This window comes from Stegastes partitus, unplaced genomic scaffold, assembly GCF_000690725.1.
Source record: "Stegastes partitus isolate 25-593 unplaced genomic scaffold, Stegastes_partitus-1.0.2 Scaffold1638, whole genome shotgun sequence".
Lineage (NCBI taxonomy): Eukaryota > Metazoa > Chordata > Actinopteri > Pomacentridae > Stegastes > Stegastes partitus.
The window spans coordinates 133,009-157,820 of NW_007579369.1; the positions used below are offsets into that span (position 1 = coordinate 133,009).

A 24,812-nucleotide genomic window follows, 5' to 3' on the forward strand; every position below is an offset into this window, starting at 1 on the left:
AGCTGAGCCCTCCTACCTGTCGAGCAGCAGCCAATCAGGGTTATCATTAGGCAAGAGTTGATAAACTGTGGTCCACCCTCTCCCCCGTGTGGAAAAGCCAAGCACAGGGGTTCCAGTTAATCACTACTTACTATTCACGCAGGCAGTCATACATGCTGCTCACAGACAACCCATCTCCATTTCAGTTCATCTGTTCTGATGATGGACAATAAGTTTCTCCCTCTCAAATCCTACAAACTGCATTACTGTAAACACGCTCTGTTGCTAAAACCGGTGCCTAGAATAACAAACATCATTAGAAAACACCTTTGAGGCAAACTTGATATTATTTGTTCTTCTCATGAGCGATGAGACTGTTTGAAGTGTCTAAAGTGGTTCGAGGAGATGGATGGGAAAATTCCCGCACTATATTGACAGAAATGTGTTGTTGGAACAAACATTATGTTGTGACTCAAATTCAACCAGAGACATGTCTGCACCACCCTGTTTCCATTGCGCACACTTGGATATGACTGGTGCGCTCTCCGCATGGCATCAATGTGAGACCCTCACCAAAGATAGCTGATGATATCCGATGCACACAGTGCAAGCGATAAAAATCAATAAATAAATAAAATAAAGAAATGTGTCGCACTTGTAAAACTGTTAAATATCTGGTGATTTTAATTTTGCATTTGATTACCTTCATATATCATTTAGAGGTCCAGAGTCAGATGCGCTCACTCTATGAAATGACAGTAACCTGCACAAAGATCTGCCTGATCGCGAAACAGTCTGATTGGATGAGGACGCACCTCTCGGGCACATGGTCAAATTAAGTTTTTTTCCCTCCTCCACAAGGTGTCTCATTCACTTTTTTTTTCGGGCCCCTCCTCTCCAACACTGACGAAATAACAACGTGAGTTAGGCAAAATTGAACTTGTTGCTTGCCAGTACTTCACGGTTTCTGTCGCCCTGTTCAGAACCAGGATCATCCCGGAGCGGGACCCTGCAACTGTGGGGCATCAAGGAGAGGAGAAGGGCACACCGGGAAGATACGCGCTGATGCGCCAATTTGGAGTGGACCTACTGAGGCACTTTTTACGCACGCATGTTACGCACTGGGACTAACTCGATTTAAGGACATACATCGATATTTGTGCATTTTATGGAATAAAACACATATAAACGTGAGTATTTCCCCGTTATTTGTCTTTGAGCTGAAGTGTGAATTGAAACTATTGCACAAAATTAAGCGATTATTCATTGTTGGTGATTTGCTTCGTCAATATGTCATATTTTGCAATGATATTAGGCAAATGTTTGAAATAAATAAGCTTGAAATAAAACAAGTCAGTCTATTTAAAGTTAACATCTCAGTCTGCCAATGATCCAACACACCCAGTGATGCCGTGCTGTCCTTAGATAACCTGCACTGCTGCGTCCCGCTCCTGAGGAAATTGCGTTTTAAAAATCAGAACTGACAATATCAGATTAAGCCACATGTTTCTAAACTCACATCTGACAGCTGGGAATTAAAATAATCATGTTAACTTGTCTTGATTTATAGTGAGCATCCAGAAACAACAGGTGTTTCTGGAAAGAAAAAAAAAAAAAGAAAAGAAAAAGCCACGAAAGCGCACAAAAACCTCGAGTTTGAATTAATTCCGTAATAAATTACGATAAAAGTATCTCAGTGAAAGATTTTTTTTTCCTAATAGCAGAAAGCATCTTCAAGCTGCGCATGAAAAAAAAAAATCTGCAACCAATTATACGCCTGTGTGATACTTTTCTTTGAATGACTCTTTTTTTTTTTTCGTTTTCCTAGAAAACCTTCTGCAACTCCAAGTAGCTTGTGCACATTATTCTGCAGACATTTACAGTAATTTTGCGTAAATCAGAGACAAAACGATGCAACATTTTTAGAGCTGGGCTTGTTGCGCTTTGTTTTTTTTTCCTCCTCAAACTTTGATTTAATTTAGTTTCCATGACAGTGGCTCTGTTGACTCACAAACTGCCACTCTTTTTTCTTTTCTTTTTCTTTTTTTTTTTAAATTCTCGATGATCTTCTAATTACCAGCTGACATGAGACAGTGAGTTTCTCGTTTTTTTTTTCTTTAAAAGAATAACAGTTTTAAGCTCCCACTGCGACCCACCGCCTGTGTTTATACAATGGGGTGCAAATGAGGCCGAGGGGCTCCCTGCTCCTGTCCTCCTGTCTCCAAAAACTCTGCAGTTCGACCCCACAGGAAGTAACTCTGCCACCCACCAATTCACTGAGTACACGAGGCTTGCTCATTAAATGTTTTTTTTTCCCTCTTTCTCAATATCTTATTTCTTATGGAAATAAAGGGAAGTGTCCTGGTAGTGTGACAGATCTGGTGCTAAATCCCATGTTTCTTGTTTCTGGGGGATTTTCCATGTCAACATTTTTTTTTAAGAGAGATAAATCCCATAGTATCTTCTTTATTTATATATAATGTATGAAAGTATATTTTAATTAATTAATTTCTTGAAAAAAAATCAGGCTGCACTCGTGGACAAACTTTCTGGATGGGTGTAGCTTAGGCAGACTTCTCTGTTATGACTCAGCTAATGTGTCACTCCTTTAATGATTTTAACAAATGCACTAAAAACAGCATGAAGCATAAAGACTGTGCATGAGTTGTTTCCTGATGCATCTTTTTTTCATTTCCCCTACAGATGATACTAAATATAAAGCATATCCTGTGGTTATACTGTCTCTGTGAAGCTGCAACCGCAACAGGTAAGTTCTGAATTAGTCAGTGCCTCTCCCTCTGCTTTTCCCTCTCCTCACTCCTCTCTTCCTCCATCTCCCTCCCTCTCTCTCTTTTTTTCTCTATCTTCTTCAATCTCTTTTCCCCTCATCCCTTCATACCCCGGTGTGTTTGTCACCTTGTTGCATTGAGCTGTACTCAGCAGCTTATCTGCTGCAAACTGATTATTGTGTCACTGGTAACATTAAGGTTTCAGGCTTTTTTTAAAGTAGGAGTTTGTGATAAACTCATTCCAGTATTTTCTCTTGCGAAACCTGTGGGACTCTTCTCAAAGGTGAAGGTGACGTCTCGGGCTCCCTGGCCCCCATGGCTCTGCTGGCCCCTCGTCCCTTGGCTCTGTCTCTGGGTAGGGATGGACACCTTTCAATTAGACTCTGCTCCCAGTCTGGAAGCTGAACAGCTGGTCCCACATCCTAATAAGACCCCTCCGTTAAAGCACACAGACTCATGCCTCTGGGGCTGTCCCACCACTGTTTCCAGAGCATTCCCCTCATTGTTCCCTGTAAAAGCCCCCCCTCCAACCTTTCCAAAAAAAAAAAAAAAAAGAGGTAAATGGTCTTCCTCTTCACTGAGCTAAGTCTGATTCCACTTACTGCCATTCACATGTCTGGAATCCTGTCTGACATCCTCACAGAATTGAAATTGGGAGTTAAGCATAATAATTGATTGCATCGCCTAATTTGGCAGCATTTTAATTCTATGCTCCTTGTTGCTGAACATTTAGTTTTCAGGATTAAACTGAACTAAATGTGTAACATGAGCAGTTTTCAAGGAAGAATACAGTTGGAGGTCATGCAAAGTGAAATATAAAAAATGATCCAGGGACATATTTCACTTCTTTTGTTGTGGGTCTGCCTGTCATGGTAGTCCTCCTGTAGGTGAAGGAGAGCATAATTGAAAAGGAAAACTAACATGTACAGGGTTAAGCAGTGGTAGGACTTGAGATGATGCAACCCTAACCCCCCGTTTAACCAATTATCTTTAACTTCAGACCAACATACTGTACATACAATACACTCAGCGTTCCCACGCCCATAGGGAGGAGGTTTGACTTCACAAGAGCCATTTTCACACCATGATGCATGTTTTTTTTATTATGCTGGGTGTAGCTGTCACACCCTATCAATGTAAATGAGTCGAGCAGTTTATAGCGTCTGCTTTCATCTATTAGGATGAGAGTAAACAGAAGATGCATGTGTTTGGATGAAAGGAAAAACTGAAGGATAAGGGCAACACTGAACAGTGATTATGAGCTGAAGTTGCATTAAACTCTTTTTTGCTTTGTGCCTTTCAGCCTCCAACACGTTATCAATAATCAGACCGGTCACTGGGTCCCTCTCAGGGAAGGTGAACCTTCCCTGCTTCTTCTCCACAATCCCAACCTCAGCACCTGTCATCAGTCCCAATGGAACAGCCATTTATAGCAACGACTACCTGCGAATCAAATGGAGCAAAATAGAGGGGGAAGTAGAATCCACAGTGCTAGTGGCGCAAAATGGGGTCATCAAGATCGGCTCAAGCTACAGGAACCGAGTATCAGTGCCCAGTCACCCCGAGGATGTCGGTGACGCCTCATTGACGATGGTCAAGCTACGAGCCAGCGACGCGGGCACATATCGCTGCGAGGTCATGTATGGCATCGAAGACACCCAGGATACGGTGAACCTCGACGTCAGCGGTGAGACACTCTCAATATCCTTCCCACGGCATGCTGGAATCAGACAAAAAACATGAAAATTGTAGAGGGGGGTTGCTGCAAGGGCTTAATAATAGTGAAATGTAATACAAGTGATGATAGAAATGTAAACGGCACGAGAGGACGATGGGCGTCCTTCTGCTTACTTTGATAGCAGCAGCTACCCAGTACTTACACGTGGTAACCACAGTTTTCAGTTGTTCTTATTTTAGAGACGACACACTCTCAAAAAGAGTCAGATGAGACTTTGGGTCCTTGTCCATACCACGTACTGCAGTGTTTTAATTCCAGTGTTCATCCATCTAACCCAATCAGCCATTAGAGCCACAATGTGCATGACATTCCAGAGGCTTGTATGGGCAGAGTTAGAACTACAGTGCTAACCTCATTAATCCCTGTCATCTTGGGTGCCACCTTGTCAGCAGAATTTTTTCTCTTGGTGGAGCACGCGGTAGACATCACCAAGTCTTTTTTACTTTGCATTCACTGAGCAATAACAGTATCCCCCGTATCCCCCAAATTACAGTGTTATTATAGTGGGGGGAGGACAGGATTATCAATCCTTACCTAGTGTCATTATGCTCATTCTACAGGCTCTCTCTAGACAAGTACTCGGGGAGATATAACTCATGTAGAAAACATGGGTGGGGGCATACTGAGATAGTTTTGGTTTTCACTGGTTTACAATCTGCATAACCTCTTTTCCAACTATCTGCAATGTTAATTATGACTATCAATCATATCTTTTGCGTCTGTTTACTGTCCACAAATATGGGGATTTCAGGGCCATGGCATCATATGCAGTTATCTTGTTCATTTGTGGTGAACTGTAGAGTATTTTGCTTATCCTCTTGGTTTATTGCAAAGTTCCTCCTTTCCAAAGAAGCTAAGAGACTCAATTATTTCACTCGTAGAGTGTGCTTTACAAGACATTTGCCATAATTTACAGCACTGAAACTATGCGGATGAATTCCAGATCACTATATTCAAGTGTCCAAACAATACAACACTTCTTTATGTTTCATCTTTAAATGGTCTTTTTTTTTTTTTTTTTAACTATTTGTCACCAGGTGTTGTTTTTCACTACCGAGCAAGCACCAGCAGGTACACTTTGGATTACCAGAAGGCCGTCCAAGCTTGTCAAGATGTTGGAGCAACCATTGCCACTTATGACCAGCTGAAAGCAGCCTATGAGGACGGCTTCGATCAGTGTGATGCCGGTTGGATTGCTGACCAGACAGTGAGGTTAGCTGCATTTCAAATTGTCTACAGCAAAGTCATTTCTTTCCAGTTGTATTTTGCACAAAGGTAAGATGATGTAACCCATGCATTATAATGGATGTTGTCTTTCTTTATTTGTCAGATATCCCATTATAAATCCTAGAAAAGGCTGCTACGGCAACCTTCTGACCAAACCTGGTGTGAGGTCATATGGAAGCAGGAAACCCACGGAGACCTATGATGTATACTGTTATGTAGACAAGCTCGATGGTAAGCAATGAGCCGTCATTCAGAGGCACTGACACACACCCTGGCTGAAATCAAGAAACCTCCAAATTACCGCAGTGCCAGAGCAAATGACTTTTACAGCTTATAAAACTAGTGTGGAAATGCAATTAAATGCTTTGTTTGAATACTGACAGTGGGTGACCTTTCAGTTATTTTAAACAATCTCTAATGTTGTTGAAAGGGAGCTGGGATTACAGAGAAGCTAATAATTTGACACTCAAGCAGGAATTGAAATTCATCCTCTACCAGAGCGGTTTTTGAAAAAGTCACCAGCAAAAATGTGATAATGGGGTTTTTAAATGTCTTTGGCACTGCTTATGGGAAGTCTTTGCTTTTCAGCCAACAGCCTCTTTCTGTCTGTTCACTATCCAGCCTGTTATTGCTGATGGACTAAACTCCACTTGGAGTGTTTTATGCGCATTTACATCCCTCTTGTCACATCTATTATGCAGACATCCCCCCCTGTGCTCGCTCTTCTGGGATTTGTTTAGCGCAGCCGTGCTAGTGTACATAATATAGGTTTCAGTTCATTTGGCACACTGTGAAAGTCGAAGCCATCAGTCAGTACCGTGACATTTATATTATCAGTGTTATGAGCAGATGTAAACATTTATATCTACCAGGAAATGTTGCATCAGTAACGAGGAACAAACACATATGTGCACACACATATCCCCAAGAGACTATACATGCATTTCGACCTCATCATTATTGTGTCTATTAGTGTGTAGAAAGTGACACAAAACTTTAGAGAAAGAGAGGGAGAGAGGGGAATAACATGCAACAATGGTCTTCCACTGGAATTCAACACGGAAGGTTGTGGTTGCATTTGTATGTGTTGTAGACTGGTGGCAACCCACAAGGCCCTGAATATTCATTAGCCTCAAAATGTTGAGTAACATTGTCCTTTATCTGTGATCTATGACAACAGACTTGCTTGTTGGAGGTGGTTTGACATGTTTTTTTTAAGTTGAACGGAAATGTTTAATGTCATAAATTAATCATGAAAATTCATCTGGGAACTATAGGATCCAGGCTGAGATAAGATTTGGTGTTATGATAAAGGAATTTAAGACATAGATAACTATTTTTAATATGAAACTTGTGCTTGTCACACTAATAATACACTGGGGGCCATCAGTGTGATACTTAAAGTGCAGAAAATGTCCAACACAACTGCTGCACTGATTGAAATGTGATTGTTTAAAGGTTGGCATGTCTGTTGCCTGTGTTTAAATGGGAAGACATTCCTGGGTGGACAGCATCTTCCAATCTCAATACCCTTGTAAATCAATGGGATGAAACCAACATATTTAAAAAGTTACTAACGCCCAAGACTAACTGAAAACATGTAGTCAGTCAGCCCTCCTCTCCTGTAACGATGTTTGGTTTCAATTATGATCATGCAGTTCTCTACTTTTTCTTTTATATTATCCTGTAAACAAAGACAAATGTTCATATTGTTCATTGTGCATTAGCCTTTTATGAAGAAAGATCCATACAGGAACGTGAAGGAAGGAAAATAGAAGGTGTAGTCTCGTTCACGCAGCCACCGAGGGGAAACCCTAATGTCCTGAAGTACAGACACGTTCATTGACAGGCCAGGCACATTGTCTACATTGCTATCCCACCTCAGATTAATATAATGAATGAACTACTGTTGTCCTAAAAATGATCGGTGGGAGATGTTTTGGGTCTCTGCCCTGCACAGCTGTGACTTTCGTCAGCTGTTTTGGCTTTTCTGAAAGGTCAAAATGGTCTAAAAATCCGTAGCCTCAGATTACTCTAAATGAGGGCTGTTTGGTTCTGTTTTCAGTTGAAATAATTAAAAATTAAGGGTGGAATGACTGTGCATCTGCTAGTAATAAACTGACTTACTTTGAGTATTCATCTTCTGTTGCTGTAACTACTGACGATTTGTTGGCATTCTGACTTGTACTTTGTGCTTCAGTATCGAGTCTACATTGGATTTTGCTCTTTTTGATTCAGGTGAGGTCTTCTATGCTCCTGTGACCCAGAAGATGACTTTTGAAGAGGCCCGTGCAGAGTGTGAAAAGAGGAACGGTGTCCTGGCAAGCCCTGGTCAGCTCCACGCCGCTTGGCGACAGGGCCTGGACAAATGTGACTATGGCTGGCTCTCCGATGGCAGCGTACGACATCCAGTTGCAGTACCCAGGGTCAAGTGTGGGGGAGGCCTGCTTGGTGTCAGGACCATGTATCGCTACAGAAACCAGACCGGCTTCCCAGAACCAACAAGGAAGCTTGGGGCTTACTGTTTTAAAGGTAAAAACTCACTCCGAGGACACTTGTTGCTACTATTTAGTGTATATGTAGTATATCATGGAACATAGTTGTAAACACTGAGTCATATGATGTATGTATGTTCTTGTTTATAAAAGACAGACATGATTGAATGTAAAGACTATGTCCTGACAAAACCCGGCCTGACTGTAAAGCCCTATGATGTCATCTGCTACATTTATTCGCTCCTGCATCCCCACCCTTTGATTTTCTGCTTCTTTGCACCACTGTACTGTTTCCCACGTCTGGACCTGACTAACATTTAAGAGTTTTAACAACCTGTCTTGTCTGTTGTCAGATGTTCTGTTCAGTTTTTGTCTGTTTTATGCATTATGACTGCAATGACAACAACAACACAGGCAAAGCAAAAGGGAGGATTTTCTTATGAGCGTCGTCGCGTGTTATGTGCCAGACTACACCGTCCTGTTGACCTCACTGTCTCTCATTTTAGTCTCCCGCCCGTTTCTGAGGCAACTAAATTAGCCAAGAGGGGAGTAAAATCATAGTGGTAGACTTTGTTTACTTTGAAAGCAATGAACATACAAGTTTTTTTTTTTTCTAATTGAGGTTTAATGTTCAATAGTTTGCCTAAGAGTTTGAGAACAGGCAGTATCTGTTTGGATTTTTTTGAAATCTTTATTACTTCCAGCTGGGCTAATCAAGACTTCTTAAGCTTTATCCTCATATAACCTCAATGGTTATATGGGGGAAAAAAACTGAAAAATTGATGTGCTCTCTTACTATTTTTAATATTTAGCAAATGCAAAAGTATCCTGATCAGCTAATGTGGTGAAGATGTACAAATTAATTAGCTGTCATTTCTGTGAACTTTCACTCAATGAGCGCTCCCATATGCACATAAATGACCTCATGTCGCAAACTATGGTGAATTTAACAGAGCTTTCGGTATCTATAAAGAGTGACACTTCCTGGTTCACTGAAAGTTAGCAGATTTAGACTAATCCCTCAGAATGTGAGTGCTCTTAACTAATCAGTATTCCCAGGGCAACACCAAATGACAGTTGATAATTGCCATTTAGAGAAGCGGCCAAAGTAACTAATACCACACCTGTCAGCCTTTTTAGACTCACTATCTAACTCCCTTTCCGTCTTTCACCTCTCATTTCCGCTGTCAGTTTGCCCTCCGTCATTCTCACTTGTACTTATCAGAGCAGACGTTTGGATAATGGGACAAAGCTACTGCTGGACTTCTAAATTCAGTCATCCTTGGTGACCCTCGACCTTTCCTTTCCATCTTTACAAATGAGAGGTTGGACAGATAAGCTTTCCACTGCCTGGCCATTTACCGCCCCTGGGCCAGGCTAACTCTCGCGGTGATAAGTCCCCACGGAGTTCAGAGGGCACACAAACAGGCCACCTTCACCTCCTGCTCTGTGTACTCCATGTCAGTCGTGTTGTATTTACACCCCGGTGTAAGTGCTTTTCATGTACTCGTTTGGTGGGAATCTCTCCGTCATCTCCTGCTTTCCCACTACCCTAAATATTTCAAATAGGATATAGAGTGTAAACCTACGTCATTTAGATTACACAGACAGACAAGGAGAAAGGAGGTAGATGCAGAGGGAAAAGAGGGATAATTGGCCTCTGATTAGTCTTTGGATTGGCCTGAAGGCCTCAGTAACAGCTCAAATGGGTTGGTGAGATAATGCACTCCCTTCTGAGAGCAGCCCTGTTTTTTTTCTTTTTCCTGTTAGGGAAAAACGTGCCTCACACTTTACATCAGAGATAGTTTAATAAAGAAACGGTTTGAGTACGTCATGGTCAACAGCTGCCCTCACACATTCAGTCTGGGTCACTGAGGAAAACTCTCTAAAGCTGTTTCACTGGTGTTTTTATTGGTGTGAGTAAATGGGAGAGGACAGAGGGGCACTCAGGAGAATCAGAGGGAAGGTAAAAGGATGTATTAATGTAAACAAAATGCTGTAGATATGTTTAGTACAATGACAGGACATGATACAGGTTAACACTCAGATGAACTGCTACAGTAGAGAAAAAAAATACATCAGCTTCAATAAAACCAAAACACTAGATTCCTTAAAGTTTATATGCTCTTTAAGTCTTCTGTTAGAGTCACAGGGACTCTTTTAGGCAAATCAGCAAATGTTTGAAAAACACTTAAAGCACAATTACTTTTTCACAGAAACCAGTAAACACTGGCCTCACCAGTAAAGATAACTGGTTAGCTTCCCACCCCTCCAGCGCGTATCCAAACTATGTTCTGTAGCTTTGGTCCACTTCTTCTTTGGAAACATCCAGTATATTAATGTTATAGCTGAAGCTAAACAGTATTGAGAGTGAAGAGAGGAAGTCCTTCACACTAAGCTTTCTAGGAAACTCTGGAAACTCTGGACACTTTAAGAGTTAAACTGCTGCAGCTGGGCCATACTGCTGCTTGGCTGACTCACAGGGCTTGTCTCATAAACTGCTCACTTGACATATACAAGGTTTAATTGGATGGATTTCAGATTTACTTATATCATCTATTACCAAATCATACCAAAAGTAATTTCAGGACACATTACACAGTGAGTTCTATTGAGAGAAACCCAACAAATTCCCCCTTAAGGAAACACTTGGCGGCAGGTTAAAAACCTCAGACAGAAGCAGGTTCAGGAAAGGCGGCCATATGCTCTGACTGCTTGGCGTGAGGGGAGAGTAGAGAGAGAAAATGATGAGCATTTGAGAAACAACAAACAATAAATGAGTACTCATAGATCAGAAACATGGAGCTCCCCAGCCAGAAATACCTGCAGAAAGCTCCAGGGAGAGACCAGACTGAAGCACAAACTACAGGAGAGAGAAGACACAAAGTTAATGATATGCAACGGTAGGGTAGAAATGGACAAAGAGTGAAAGAGTGGAGAGGAGAGGTGCTAGGTGCATCATGGGAAGTCCGGGGGATGATTCAGGTTCACCTGAGCCAACTACAGGTGTTCTGTTGGGATAATACGGTACTACATAGTCTTCGGGATGTGATGGAGCTTGGTCTTTGTCTGTGAGGAGAAGGGTTTTAAATTCTGTTCTGGATTTTACAGAGAAACTAATGCAAGAAGCTAATCTGGGGTAAACTCTCTTCCTGGTTCTTGTCAGTACTCTGGCTTCAGCATTTGGGATAAGTTGGAGGTTTTTCAGAGAGTTATTGACACATCCTGATATTAACAAATTACAGTTGTCCAACTTTGAAGCAACAAATGTGTGGACTAGTCTATTGGCATCACTTCGAGACAGGATGTTTCTGATTTTGGCAATATTCCTAAGGACTTGAATTATGTGTGCGTTAATGGACTTATCTTGGCCAAAAATAACACCAAGGCTTCTCACAGTAGAACTGCATTCCAAGGTAATGCCACCCAGAGTAATTATATGGTTCCAATGTGTGTTTCTGAGGTTTTTGGGGCCAAATGCAATGACTTCAGTTTTTTTCTGAATTTAGAAGTAGAAAATTATAGGTCATCTAGGCCTTTATGTCCTTAAGACATGCTTGTAGTTTAACCAACTGATTTGTTTCTTCTGGCCTCATAGAAAAATATAGTGGGTGTTATCTGCAAAAACAATGGGAATTTATGCAGTGTTTTAATTCAATTCAAGTTTTATTTATTTTGTGTCAAGTCAGGACACAAGTCATGTATCTTACTTTCTTCACACAGTAAGGCAAGGACGTTACAATATTGTATCATAGAGTGAAACCTAACAAGTCTAAACAAATCCTTTTGAGCAATACTTTGGCGACAGTAAGAAAAAAACAATTCTCAGGAAGAAACCAACTGAGGGCAGCCATTTATCTTAACCAGTTGGAGTGAGAGTAAAAAGGACAGGCGAAAGGATAGCGCAGAGAACCAGACAAACAACGCATAGGAGAACAATAAGCACTGGGTAGATTGGTGAGGTCCGTAACCACAGATCAGAAATGTGGAAAAGCTCTGGAGCCAGAAATACCGGCAGAGTGGACGAAACGCAAACTAGGGGAGGAAGAAAGTTAATGACATGCCACGGAGACATAAAAATGCACTGCAAGTGAACGAGAAGAGAATAAAAGAGAGGTGCTCGTTGCATCATGGAAATTCCCTCAGCAGTCTAGCAGCATAACGAAGGGATGGTCCAGCGTCACCTGAGTCAGTGCTAACTAAAGGCTTTATCAAAAAGGAAAATTTTAAACCTGATTTCAGAAATAGAGAGAATCTCTGTCTCCTGAATCCAAACTGAAGGCTGGTTCCACACTAAAGGAGCTTGATAGGAAAGGCCCTGACTCCAATTTTACTTCTGGAAACTCTATGAACCACAAGTAAACTTATGTCTTAATAATATTAGCCAAGAAAATCTTTTAGAAAGTGAAAGTATAGCGCAGGACCTGGAAGAGCTCCAACACTAACTTTTGTAAGCACTGAAGAATCACTGTGGCGTGAACAAACTAGAATCTTTCTGATAGATGTGATTTGTACCTTTTTTTTCCCAGTGACACACAGCTTGAATTAAATGCTGTGATGATTGGTATCAAATGGCGCATTGGGGACTAGCAGAACAAGTATAGACATGAGTCTGTCATCTGAGGCTGTAAGAAGATTGTTGGTGACTTTTGTCAGTGTTCTTGCTGTGCTGTGATGTACTCTAAATCCTGACTGAAAATCTGGAAACAAACCATTTGTGTCGGTGGTCACATAATTGATTTTCAACAACTTTTTAGAAATAAAGGAAGGTTGGATATACAGCTGGTCTATAGTTAACTAAAATACCAGGGTCAAGAATAGCAGTGTGAAGTACTAGTTTATTTACAGCAACCTTAAAACCCTGCAGTATGCATTCTGTTAATAATGACAGACTGATCTGATGTGGAAGTTGTAATCAAGTGTAAAACATCCTTGAGCTGTCTGGTTGGAATGGAGTCTAAAGGACATGTGGACAGTGTGGACAAAGTAATTGTGAAAGTTAACTTATCGTGTACACTATGTACCTATCCATGTACAGTATCTATAGTGTAAATATGAATCCAGTCTTATAAGCATGTTGCTGTACCTGATGATACGTCTGTGAAAGTTGTGCGAAGGATGTGACAAATCTTTTTTCCAGTAGATACAATTAGAGTTGTAAAGAAGCTCATGGAGTCTTAACTACTGAGAGCTAAAGGAATGCAAGGCTCAAAAGAACCTCGAGAAGGTCAATTGGTGGAGCAGCACTGCCTTTCTGGTTTTTGCAATGCTTGCTTTGAAGTGTGCATTGTACCAAGAAAAGAGCATCCTCTGATTCATTGCCCTATTTTTTAAAGAAAACAGTATTGCGTGTCATATGCAGTTAGGCTGCAGCATTAATAACAACATAATTGACTATTGTTGGAGTAAAGGTGAGGTAGCTGCCCTCGATTGGCACTTCAATAAATAGTAATTGAATCACTTTCTTAAATTTGATTACAACACTGTATCGACTGTAGTGGATTTTTTTCAAAAAATGATTGTGGAAAATACCCTGATTCCTTTTATGAAGGTTCACGTCTGTGCCTTGAGCACTTTAGCAACACTAATCTGCACAAACTCTGAGGCATGTTTACGTACATAACTTATAAACAATATTCCAGATTTTTAAAAATGCGATACCATTTGATTCCATAGATAAGACTGAGTTCAATGCACCATTGAGCTCAGTTTCTTCAATACAAATTTTCAGCATTATTGAATGTTGTGAAAAAAATGTAAAGAATTTTCATGGGTCACAATTTTTTTTAGCTTCATGAAAATTTGCCCAGCAATTCTTCAGACCAAGTCTAATGAAGCTGGATTTTTGAATTTTGAAAGCATCATCTGTCACAGCCAATCCAAAATGGCTGCCAGACCAATAAACACTGAGATCATGTCTCAGCAACTGCTTCATGTGTTGACACTGGGGCACTGTAGTGACAAAAACCAAAGCTTTTCCTAATGCAGATTGAGGTGCTGTACCTATAAAAGTGGTTACGTCTGGTGATTCATTGGGAGATCCCATTAACGGAATACAACAACCTAACATATCAAGGTAGCTCATTTATGTTGCATTTCTTCAAAAGCCTTGGAAGGTTTTAAATAGCCATAAACATTCTTAAATCTTGACCAAATACGGCACAGATCGTTTTTAGACAAATCCTCATGAAGGTTAGTAGACAGATTTATACGAGGGCTAATCTTTGCCACGCTTTGATGTGTTGATGCCAAACCTGATGGATTTGGGATGCCTTCCTCAGGATGTGGAAGCCATTTGTGTCATTTGACCACTTGTGGGTGCAACAATAAGCTTTTTACCGCGTGTGTTGATGTGTTTCCCTTTTTGTGTCAGACGATACTTTGGGGGCTCCCAAAGATGAGACATGACATACTGTGATGTCACCGCTTACTGTCAGTGCTTAAAGCAACACTTTCAGCATGGTCAGATCGAGCTGCCATGGCGACTGTGCCCTGCTGTGCTTGGCCCGCCCGTTGCTGCTTGCAACTATAACTTTAATTAAGTTCTTATAAATAACTCATTTTGTGCTGATTTTTGATTCATTTAATTTAGGTGGTCGAAGAGCAGACACAGTCTCTATGGGGTTTTGGGAGTTTTGGGAGGGTCACGACTGTAAGGGAAGAACAGTGACGCGTGTCAAAGAAGGTACTAAAATTGTAATCTGTTTTGAAGAGTTTGTCCATTTTACACATCATGGACACATCAAAATTGTGTCTTTCTATGTGTAAAACACAATGATTCAAATCAGGTGACTAACAAACTACCTGTTGGATCTTTGTTGTAATGATTTCATCTTTCTTCACATCAGTATGATGTCTGTATCACACAGAGTAACAACTGGCTAATGGAACCTGTAATGTGGCAGGAGAAGCATTCCAGCCAAACAAATGTCCAAGTGTTCAAAGAAATGATTTTCAAATCCTTAGAGTAATAAAAGTAGATAAAAGTGCTGTATTTTCTCAAAATTCATGATTATGTGTTATATTTGGATTGTTTTAATTAATTATTTTTTAATCATTTCTGAGTTTTAAAATTATGTGCTTGTGTATGTTGTATAGGAAGGACATGGGTGATCAACCAGACTTCCTTTGTGGATGTGTCAGTGGCAGCAATCACCACCAGCACCATCGCTCCCACTACCTCCATCCCTTTAATCGAGAGTACCACCACCATAACAACTACAACATCTGACACAGTATCACATCCAGAAGAGTCTTCAGACTCTCCAGATCTTACAGATCTTCCATCTATGTTCTCAACCAGCATGGCTCCACCTCGTCCTACTCCAGCGGGCCAAGAAGAAGAGTTATTCACAACAGTTGCACCCACAATCGAAGAGGAACATGAGGACACAGATGTTACAACTGCAAAAGTCTTTGACATTAATGACTTTGTGAGTCAGAGTGTAAACACTGAGGAAATTGTTCCACATCGTGGTGACACAATCTCAAAACCCACAACGGACAGCACTGATACCACAGCGTCCATGGAGGAGACAGACGATCACTCAGTGATTGAGATCAGCACAATCCAACCTGATGTCCCCATACCAGATGATTCTCTCAGCACAGAGTCCCAGTTTGCTGAGGGGAAGACAGAGGAAACTATTTTGGATACTGGGATCACCACAGCGATGACATCTGATCTTACTGACAACCCAACAGAATCAACAGAACCAACCCATGAGGAAGAGCTCAGCTCCTCAGAATCAACTTCATTAACCTCAACCACTGAGCTTCCTTCAGCAACACCTTTCCCAGACTATTATGACGACATTGAGACTGAGTTTTCATTACACGCCCAGCCACCTACTCCGCCACCCCAACGAGACCTCTCATCCAGCCCATCAGACAGCACTGGTATTGCTGATACAATCGTTCCAACAACAATCCCTACAGACACCACTGACACCACTGACACCATCCACCTGATTGACAGTGAGACCTCAGTTGAAGATGAGACACCATTAACAACTGTTGACATCTTTGATGAGTCCACCACTCAGGTGCCAGAGCGCAGTGGTGACACCCTGACTGAGTCTGACACAGCAAAGGACATCGGCACAGAGTTCTTTACATCGGCTCCAGTGGCTTCAGCTGTTTCCAGCACAATCACTCCTCCAGGTGCAGCGCTCACTGAGGAGCAGTCCACCCAAATGACCGCCATCATGCAGAATGTATCAGGTAAGATGAGATATACGAACAATACCGTAAATGTTTATTTGAAATATTTGTATTCAGTACAAATTTTATTTAAGTGTAATTCAGATTTGGTTATGTGAATGATAGATGTCTACTTGATCTTTATTTGGCTACAAAAATGGTGTGGTACATTGTTATTTTTGTTTAAGGCTGGTTTGGAATAATGCTGTTGCTGTAAAATAGTCGGGACTTGAGGGCAGCTGTGCTGTTCAGAGTGATGAGTTTGAGTGTGACTGCTGCAGAGGATCTCTAGTTAATGTGTAGTGTTCGGAGTAAACTGATCAAAGTAAGCATAGCAAAAGAAGAGCAAAGGGCCTCTTCTTGGGCATGTTGTTTACATCCATTATGATCAAATGGATGGCTTGAAATCTAATGTGTTTTTTTGCTGTATAATTTGTACTGTTATTCCTAAAACATCGAGACTGCTAACCAGTATGTTTGAATTATGATTCAGTGACTTGATCTCTGACATATACAGTAAAACACAAGCAGGTACATGGTGCTAGGATTCATGTTTGCCTGGTGGAGCAACTTTTAGCTTGTATGTTCTTCAACAGTCAATCAGGTTGGAGTGTTTGGTTTTCCGGTTCCCTGTGGCTAATGTTTATGTTTTTGTGTCATCAGTGTGAACTGCTGCTGAAAGACTTCTTAGCCTTAGGTGAGCAGATGTTCTGATAATTATTTTGACAAAGACATGGGAGAGGAGGTGGGAAAGATATAGGAGAAGAAAAAGGAAACAAATGACACAAAGAGGCACACTTTAGACAAAATGTAATAAGGTTTCTTGCATATATAAAATATTGAAAAGACCAGATTAAAACTTAATGTAAAACAGAATTCACTGAGGTTGTTTGCATTATCATTAAATCACAACATTTCTTCATTAAAATGGTAGAAAGATTATTATAGGGTTTTACTATTAAAGCTACAATTCATGCAAATTTAGAACCAAAGTTCAAGAGTAGCTGAGTGTAAATCACTGGTAAACACTGAATCAAAAATCCATTTTCATGTTTGCGGTTACAAGAGCAAAAACTATTTGTATAGTGTTTTTATATAATCATGATGTTACACAATCTGTATTTCTGCCTAGTTATGGTGATGCAGGTATTGCTAACATGTTGCTATCAAAGCTTTGTCAGCTATGTTGTTACAGACAGAACTTAATAGAGGAATGATATTTGGTTACAGTTAAGCGTGTGTTTAAGCCTTTTCAGATCAATGAACAAGAGCTCCAAAGTCAGACTCAGTGAGGATCCAGAAGCAGCAGAAAAGCAAACTGTCAAACACCAGAAATCAAAGCCATCAAGGAGCCTTTATATCTTAATAACATTGCAATAATTTCCCAAAAGACCACCAGCAGAAATATTAGAGATACATGACTCTTTGGAGCCAGCATCTAGTGGCCGTCAGTGACATTGCACTTTAAAGCATTTTTGTATTAGCTTCATTGGGTCAATAACACATGATCTCACAGGCAAACAGCAGCTGCACTACTTTTTGCTCCTCAAATTTTATCTGCATCTAAGCTGCAGATATTGTCATAGTGACTCATTCTTTGTCCCTGAAGAGCAGCTCATATTTGAGGAAAGAGACCGGCTGAGTTGGAAAGGATGTAAGTGAATTAACTAGTTATTTGGCAGAATTTGAATTTGAGCATAACTTTGTAGTAGGTGCTAAGCCTGCCTAAGAGAGCACTAATCTGGGTTCCAAATTATACACAATCAGTGTACTCGTGTGTTCACCAGGACTCTGTGTATTCAGTGTGACGTACATGTTATATAGCTTGTACGCCCGTCTGTGCATGAACAGCATTGTATGTGAAAGAGATACAAAATCTGTATCTTTTGTGTATTTGCACTGTAAATAACTATGCATTTGCAGTATTGCTCTCCTTGTGTGTGCATGCACCAGTTTACTGACAGCCAGTCTGGCAATAACAGAGGTGTGTTGGCAGTCTACCTGAGTAAGCACAGATGCCTGTTTTCAGCACAGACTGGACACCACCTCAAGAGTGATGTCATCGCTAACTCACAGTCTCCCTCTCTGTCAGGACAGCTGGAAGCTGCTCGACCAAAGCGGGTGATTATAGCTACTTCTGCTGCTACATCATGTGATGTAGCTCAGCTGAGACACTCGAGGTCTCTTTTCTACCCTCCCAGTTTGTGTGGGAAAAGCCTGTGGAAAATATTGTGGCATGGGGAGATGTGTGCTGTCTGGCTGCATGGTAACAAAGTGCACAATAATGTTAGGGTGTTTAAAAAATATTTGGTCATTGGATATTTAGTGTGGCCCGAAACCTGTTTCTGATTAATTGATGACAATTAAATTTACTATTTACCAAGTGTTTATATGTCACATTATGACTTGTTGAAATATTGATGCTGTGAGGCAAAATGTCACACAACAATTCACACAACCACCCACAGTACACTCATACCGTAATTAAACACCTATTTCGCTTACTAAATTGATCCTTAATGTAATACTTTGACATTTTGGGAAAAACACTTACTTCTGCGTAAAGTGTTAGATTAGAAGATTAATACTATTCTAATGTATGTACATTAAAAATAAGACTACACCAAATAAAACTGTTAGCTAAGCTTAATAAAAAATCTGGAAAAGTCCATATCGTGAAATGTATTTAAAGACTGAAGTAGTGTCGTCCTATGTTAATTTTTTTGTTTATTAATTAAGACTGCTGTTCCCTGCAGTAATATTTGAGTTGCAGCAGCGCAAGCAGACTGGTAGCTGCCAGATTCAGTTGTCTGATGAGGCTGTAAACATGGGTACCGTTTCCCATCATTACCTTTTTTTTTTCCCCCACAAGATGCGATTTCAGCTTAAAGTATCGCTCTGGTCATTGACTAAACCCCACAAAACTAGATGTAGCTGTCATTTTCATTACAGTCTATTCCCACCTCTCTTTCTGTGCATGCCTCTCTACTCACTGCAGCTCATGCAAACCAGCTCACCTACGATTCTGTTCAGACACTGTAAAACTACTCTACACAACGCAATGGCAAGTTGTAATATCAGCCATACGTGTTCGAATCAGGAAGAGGAGTAGTGACATGGAAAGCCCCACCCAACCAGTTGACAGGATTGACTGCTTAGGCTTGTTGTGTATGAAACCGTGGAAGTCTGAATGTTTTTGAGACTGCCATTAGTAAACTATAGTTTCAAGGTGGTAACGCTCAACCATGGCGCTTGACTGCTTATTCATAATTTGTCTTCTAGCTTAAAAAGAAACACCATGTTGACAAGGTAGCAAGCAGGATTTTCATTTCTATAGTTGTATAGTGAATACATGTAACATTTTCTTATTCAAAGCGCTGCCAGAAAGCGAAGGATTGTATTTCCCAAAATGTGTAACTGGTTCTTTAAAAATGTTTCTAGCTTACAGTGATGGACTCAAATAAACTGGTTAGGCATAACTGGATAAGGTGCAACAAGAATATAGGGGCAAAGTGGAATAGCTGTAGTAGAGTGCGTTGGTATGTACAGTACATAGGTGCTGAAGTTACGTTTGTTCTGTTTGTCGATTGCCAGCTGATGCGGTTATTTGTCCCATACAGCTGTGTTGTGTTTGTGCCTGACTCTGCCATGAACTCTGCCAGTGCTCCTTTGGAAGCTCCTGCAGATGCTGCTACATGAACATGCACCAGAGAGAAAGGCGTGTGTGTGTGTTTTGTGTGTGAGAGAGAGATAGAGTGTGAGTGTGTGTGTGGGTCAATCACGTGGGCCCATTGCCTGAGTTCCCAGGCCTGACCTGGATTTCTAACAGGTGTCTCTCTGCAAAGCTGTGCTGGTGCAGGTGTTATTGGTTGCAACCAATAATCTTTTTCAATCGTCATTTGTGGGAAACAGAGAGACAGAGGCGGGGCAAGGGGCAGAGACAGAGAGAGAGAGAGGAGGAGGAGGAGGGAGAAAAAGTAAAGTTTGTATAGCAAAGCATTACAAGTTCTTGTTCTTGGGTAATCTCTTCCTGCTCTTTGCTTTCACATTAAACACTGGTAAACAGCTCAGGCCCAACTGGACCACACTGTAAAACCACCGCTCTGTTTTTGCCACCTGTTATGATATTTGTTCAAAGCACGATGAAATGGCTCACTGTCAACGCTGTTTTTTTAAAATGTATTTTTTTTTATTTTATTTGGGCAAGCAAATGGTAACAGGAATCTATGCTCTTGTAGGGAAGCCACACATGATTAGGAAAGATGAAGGTGATTTGTTTATTTTCAGGGTTTTTTCCATGTTAGGCTGATGGTCAGTATGTGTTATCAGGACTTTTTTCCCCCACATTATTTATTTTACCTGAAGAGAAAGCCATGGACTTCAGCCATTTTCTGAAGTTGGAAGGTCATAATTTGAATCTATTTGCTTATGAAATGTCTTTAATATCTTGATAGTGGGTTCTGTGTAGTAGCTTAAAGCCACTAACTCTAAGAGGAGGTGGATCACTTCAAGCCAGACAACATCTTGTTTATTTATATGAATACGTAAACTCATCTGAGGCAACGTGGTGTAGGTGGATGATGATAACATTGCTCAGAAGGGAACTGAATGCTGCTTCTGTGTTAGACTTAAAATTAAGAGCAGACAGCTGACATCTGAAATCATTTCAGGGAAGCTGCATTTAGATCATATACAGGGAGTGGACACAATAACACGAACACTTCCACAATATAGTGGTATGCAGATTAATAGTTGTACTATAGATCTTACCTTTGGCATGGTTGTAACTGATTTTTTTAAAAAAGAATTTAACAGAAATGTTGAAAGTTGGCCTTCTTTTAATATTTTAGTGTAAAGTGTGGAATATATTGTTTTGGATTATATTATATGATAAGGTTTTTATGTGTTGCATCCCATATGCGTTGAAATATGTTGGCAGATGTCTGGACAAAGCACGATAATGACGTATTTCATAGGCCGTAGTTGTTGTTGACAAATGAGTATACTATAGTTAATATTTTCTGTGATCCATCTGCCATCCCTTTCTCAGGGAAGACAGGGCCATTTACATCCCATGTCATTTATTTATTATTCACTACATCAGTGAATGAACACTTTGTTAACTTTGTTGAAGGGCTTGTCTATGGTCAAGTGACCTCCTGACAGTGTTTTCTTTTCACAGCAATTTAGAATATAAATCATGGAATTATGGTTTGGATGAAATTTAGGCACCAACTTGGCCAAGGCTTATAAATATGTCAGGGAGAGATTTATTTGCCGTGTTTTGCAATGTTTGTTTATTCGGTGCTTTGTTGGTGTAAAAGCAGTATTTTGTGGAACTGTGAAGGCTTTGTTACTGAGATGAAAAGAAATGCATTTAAAAAAAAATTAAATTTACTTGATAGCATTTGCAAAAAGCAGTTCACACGCTGGGCTTCAGAAGTGTGTAGACACTTTCAGCATAGATGTTTGTAAGACTGGCTCAGTCCATAGAGCTGGATTGAAAAAAAATCCAGAAATTGGAGAATGCAGAATTGACTGATATACTCTAAAAGTCGTCAATGTACTACAACTTAAAAGGCACAATGTGATCAGTTCTAAGTATTATATTTTGACTGTTTAAAGGGGCATGACAAAATATTGGATTTATTATTGCACTTACAATAAATCCTACATCCTTCATGCAACACATCTTTCACACTCCATACTCTTTGTAACCCTGGCTGTTTGTTTAAATAATAATAATAAGTTAATTTTAAAAAAAGTCTTCTAAACTAACCTGAGATAAAACTGGTGACATCACTAGGGTTGCTTTCTTAGACATGACAAAGGTATCACCAGAACCACCAGAGTACTGTAACAAGTAAACTAAATTGACTGTATAGAATCAGGGTGCAGTTCCCCAATAAAATTAACATGTACATTTTCCTTCCCCAAGCTTTACATGCTCATCACATTTTGGATGTGATGTATTTTGGTGATTTTCCACTAACAGTAAAAACAGTAATAGTGTAACTACATATCGTGTGTCATACCTATGTCATACCTACTACTTCCTGGAGTTTAGAAATGAATTGCAAATAATCTTTGCTTATCTTAAATGTACAAGTTATAAGTTGAGTTGCTTTGCAATCAAATTGTCACAAATTGCTCTTATTTTTCTTTTTCTTCTTGCAGTTGATCAGGCTCTACAGCCACAAGATTCTAAATCTCCTGCAATACCAGTTGTGCCTGACCACCCCACCCCCTCCATCGCCGATGGTGAGCCGATCCTGCAGAGTGGAGACCCAGACCCGTTCCCTTCAGCCACTGTAACCATCACTCCAACTGTCAGCTTTATAAATGGTAAACAGGAGATCACACTGGAGCCACAGAGCCCTGAGGAAAAAGAGGCCAAAGGTACTGAGATAATGACAAATGTGACAACTCTCGGAGCTAGTGATGAAATAAATACAGTGTTCGATTATCGTTGGACCGATGTCCCTGGTGGTAGCTCCACTGAATCTACAGAGGAGCCCACAGCAACACTAACCTCTACAGAGATCCCAGATGTTGATGAATATGACCCCGATATAATCCCAATAGTGGAGTCAACTCCTCCACACATTAAGGATGAGCTGACCACAAAAGGCCCGTCACACAAAGACGTAACCTCAGCTCTAGCTTCAACAGTGGAGGACAAGGCTCCCTCAAAAAGTACACAGAAAACTGAAGCAGCCCCAGCTGCCACAGATACCACTGACTTTGGTCCTACAATAACTCCAGCTGGGCCACAGATCACCAAAGGAACTGAGGAAACCCAAACAACAAAGCCTCATATGGTAACTTCTGTCAGCACCACGTCTGTACTAGAAGAGGTGGGTGAGTCAGGGAGGACTCCCACGTATGTGAAAAGTGACTCAGAAATAACTCCGAGTGAGAAACCTGAAGATAAATCCCCTGTTGCCGCTTCAACTGAACTTTACACAGTCAGAGATAAGGCTGAAACCACAGCGGAAACAAAAAGCACATCTGCCACTCCAGCTGCTGAAGACAGCACTCAGTCTACATTACAGACTGTGTATACTCCCTCGCCTGATGACGCTGATGGGAAAACACCAACATCAACTAGTGACTCACAAGGCTTCACTCAAGATGTAAAGGGAGGGAAAGAGGTCCAAACCCCAAAAGAATTTGCCTTCAGCACAACGACTCCTTCAGTATTTAGCGGTTCAGCCTCTCCTGAAGAGATAGCCAAGACTGAGACAACACCAGCTGTAGACATAGGCAGCACCGAATCATCAGCATCTGCAGCACCTACTCGAGCTGAAACTTCAGAGGGTAGACTCACAAGTCAGGGAGGGAGTACAGTCAGTCAAATACCTTCCATCTCACCTGATGCAATGTCTACACCCGAGGAAGACAGCTCAGCGGTCCAAACAGTAAACTTGTTTACAACCAGCCCACAGTCCATTAGCTCTTCACTGACGTCAACATTATCTTCAAGTTTAGGCCCTACAGATACAAAAGATCACATTCCACAGGAGAGTGAATTAACATCTCAAACAATACAAACAGCTGGCACAGATAAAGCATCTACTCCTGCCACAGGTGTGATGGAAAAAACTTCCACACCTTCCACTCTACATGAAGATGAGACAACTCCTTCCTCTGAATCCATTGCAAAAACTGATTCTCCATTGCACAGTGCTATTGAAATTATTAAGACTACAGTGGCCTCATTTACTGAATTTTTCAGCCAGTACTCATCACCAAGTGCGTCAGTGATTACTGAATTGCTTGATGAGAAACGGGATTCAGGTGAAGAAACTGTCACTGGTGTCACAGATATGTCTGGTTTGCTGTCAGTTTCAACTGTGAAATGGTCAAGTGTAGCTCAGGACACGACTCAACCACAGTCTTCAACAGTGAATCTTACAGAGACAGTTTCATTGCATCCTAGCACTGCTGAAGAGAGTGCAGATGGCCAGACATCAGGTACAATGTCAACAGAAGCTACAATAACACCTTCAATACTTAGCACAGAAAAAGCAGTCCAAGGGACAACACAATTTGAACCGGTTCATGTCTCAACCACAACTGGCAAAGATGTTTCTGAAACAGCCATCACTGCAGCTTCATCTCTCTACACAACTGAGAGACCAACATCAGTGTCACCACGACAAGATACTGTCACCACAAGTAAGTCGGAGGATGATTCAATAACACCAGAGGAAAGGACTACATTCCCAACAACAGATGATAAGAGTTCAAGTGAACTGACAACGGACACCTCCAGCAAACTCACAACAGTTCCAACAGGTTCCTCATTATTCAGCACAGAGACGCCAGCATCACTTCCAGTGAAGGAACATGACAGCTCTCCCACCGATGAGACAGACA

The 24,812-nt window shown here is 40.9% G+C and overlaps 1 protein-coding gene across 1 annotated transcript; it reads left to right on the forward strand.

Moving 5' to 3' along the window:
• Positions 1-915: 915 nt before the first annotated feature.
• LOC103371752 (versican core protein-like) lies at positions 916-24,809 on the forward strand (the record flags this gene model as incomplete). Its single annotated transcript, XM_008301182.1, has 9 exons — positions 916-1,169; positions 2,683-2,746; positions 4,072-4,455; positions 5,544-5,718; positions 5,837-5,964; positions 7,972-8,265; positions 14,821-14,913; positions 15,327-16,451; positions 22,608-24,809. Coding segments are annotated over exons 2-9 (4,465 nt in total), but the record flags the coding sequence as incomplete, so codon positions are not given.
• Positions 24,810-24,812: the final 3 nt, after the last annotated feature.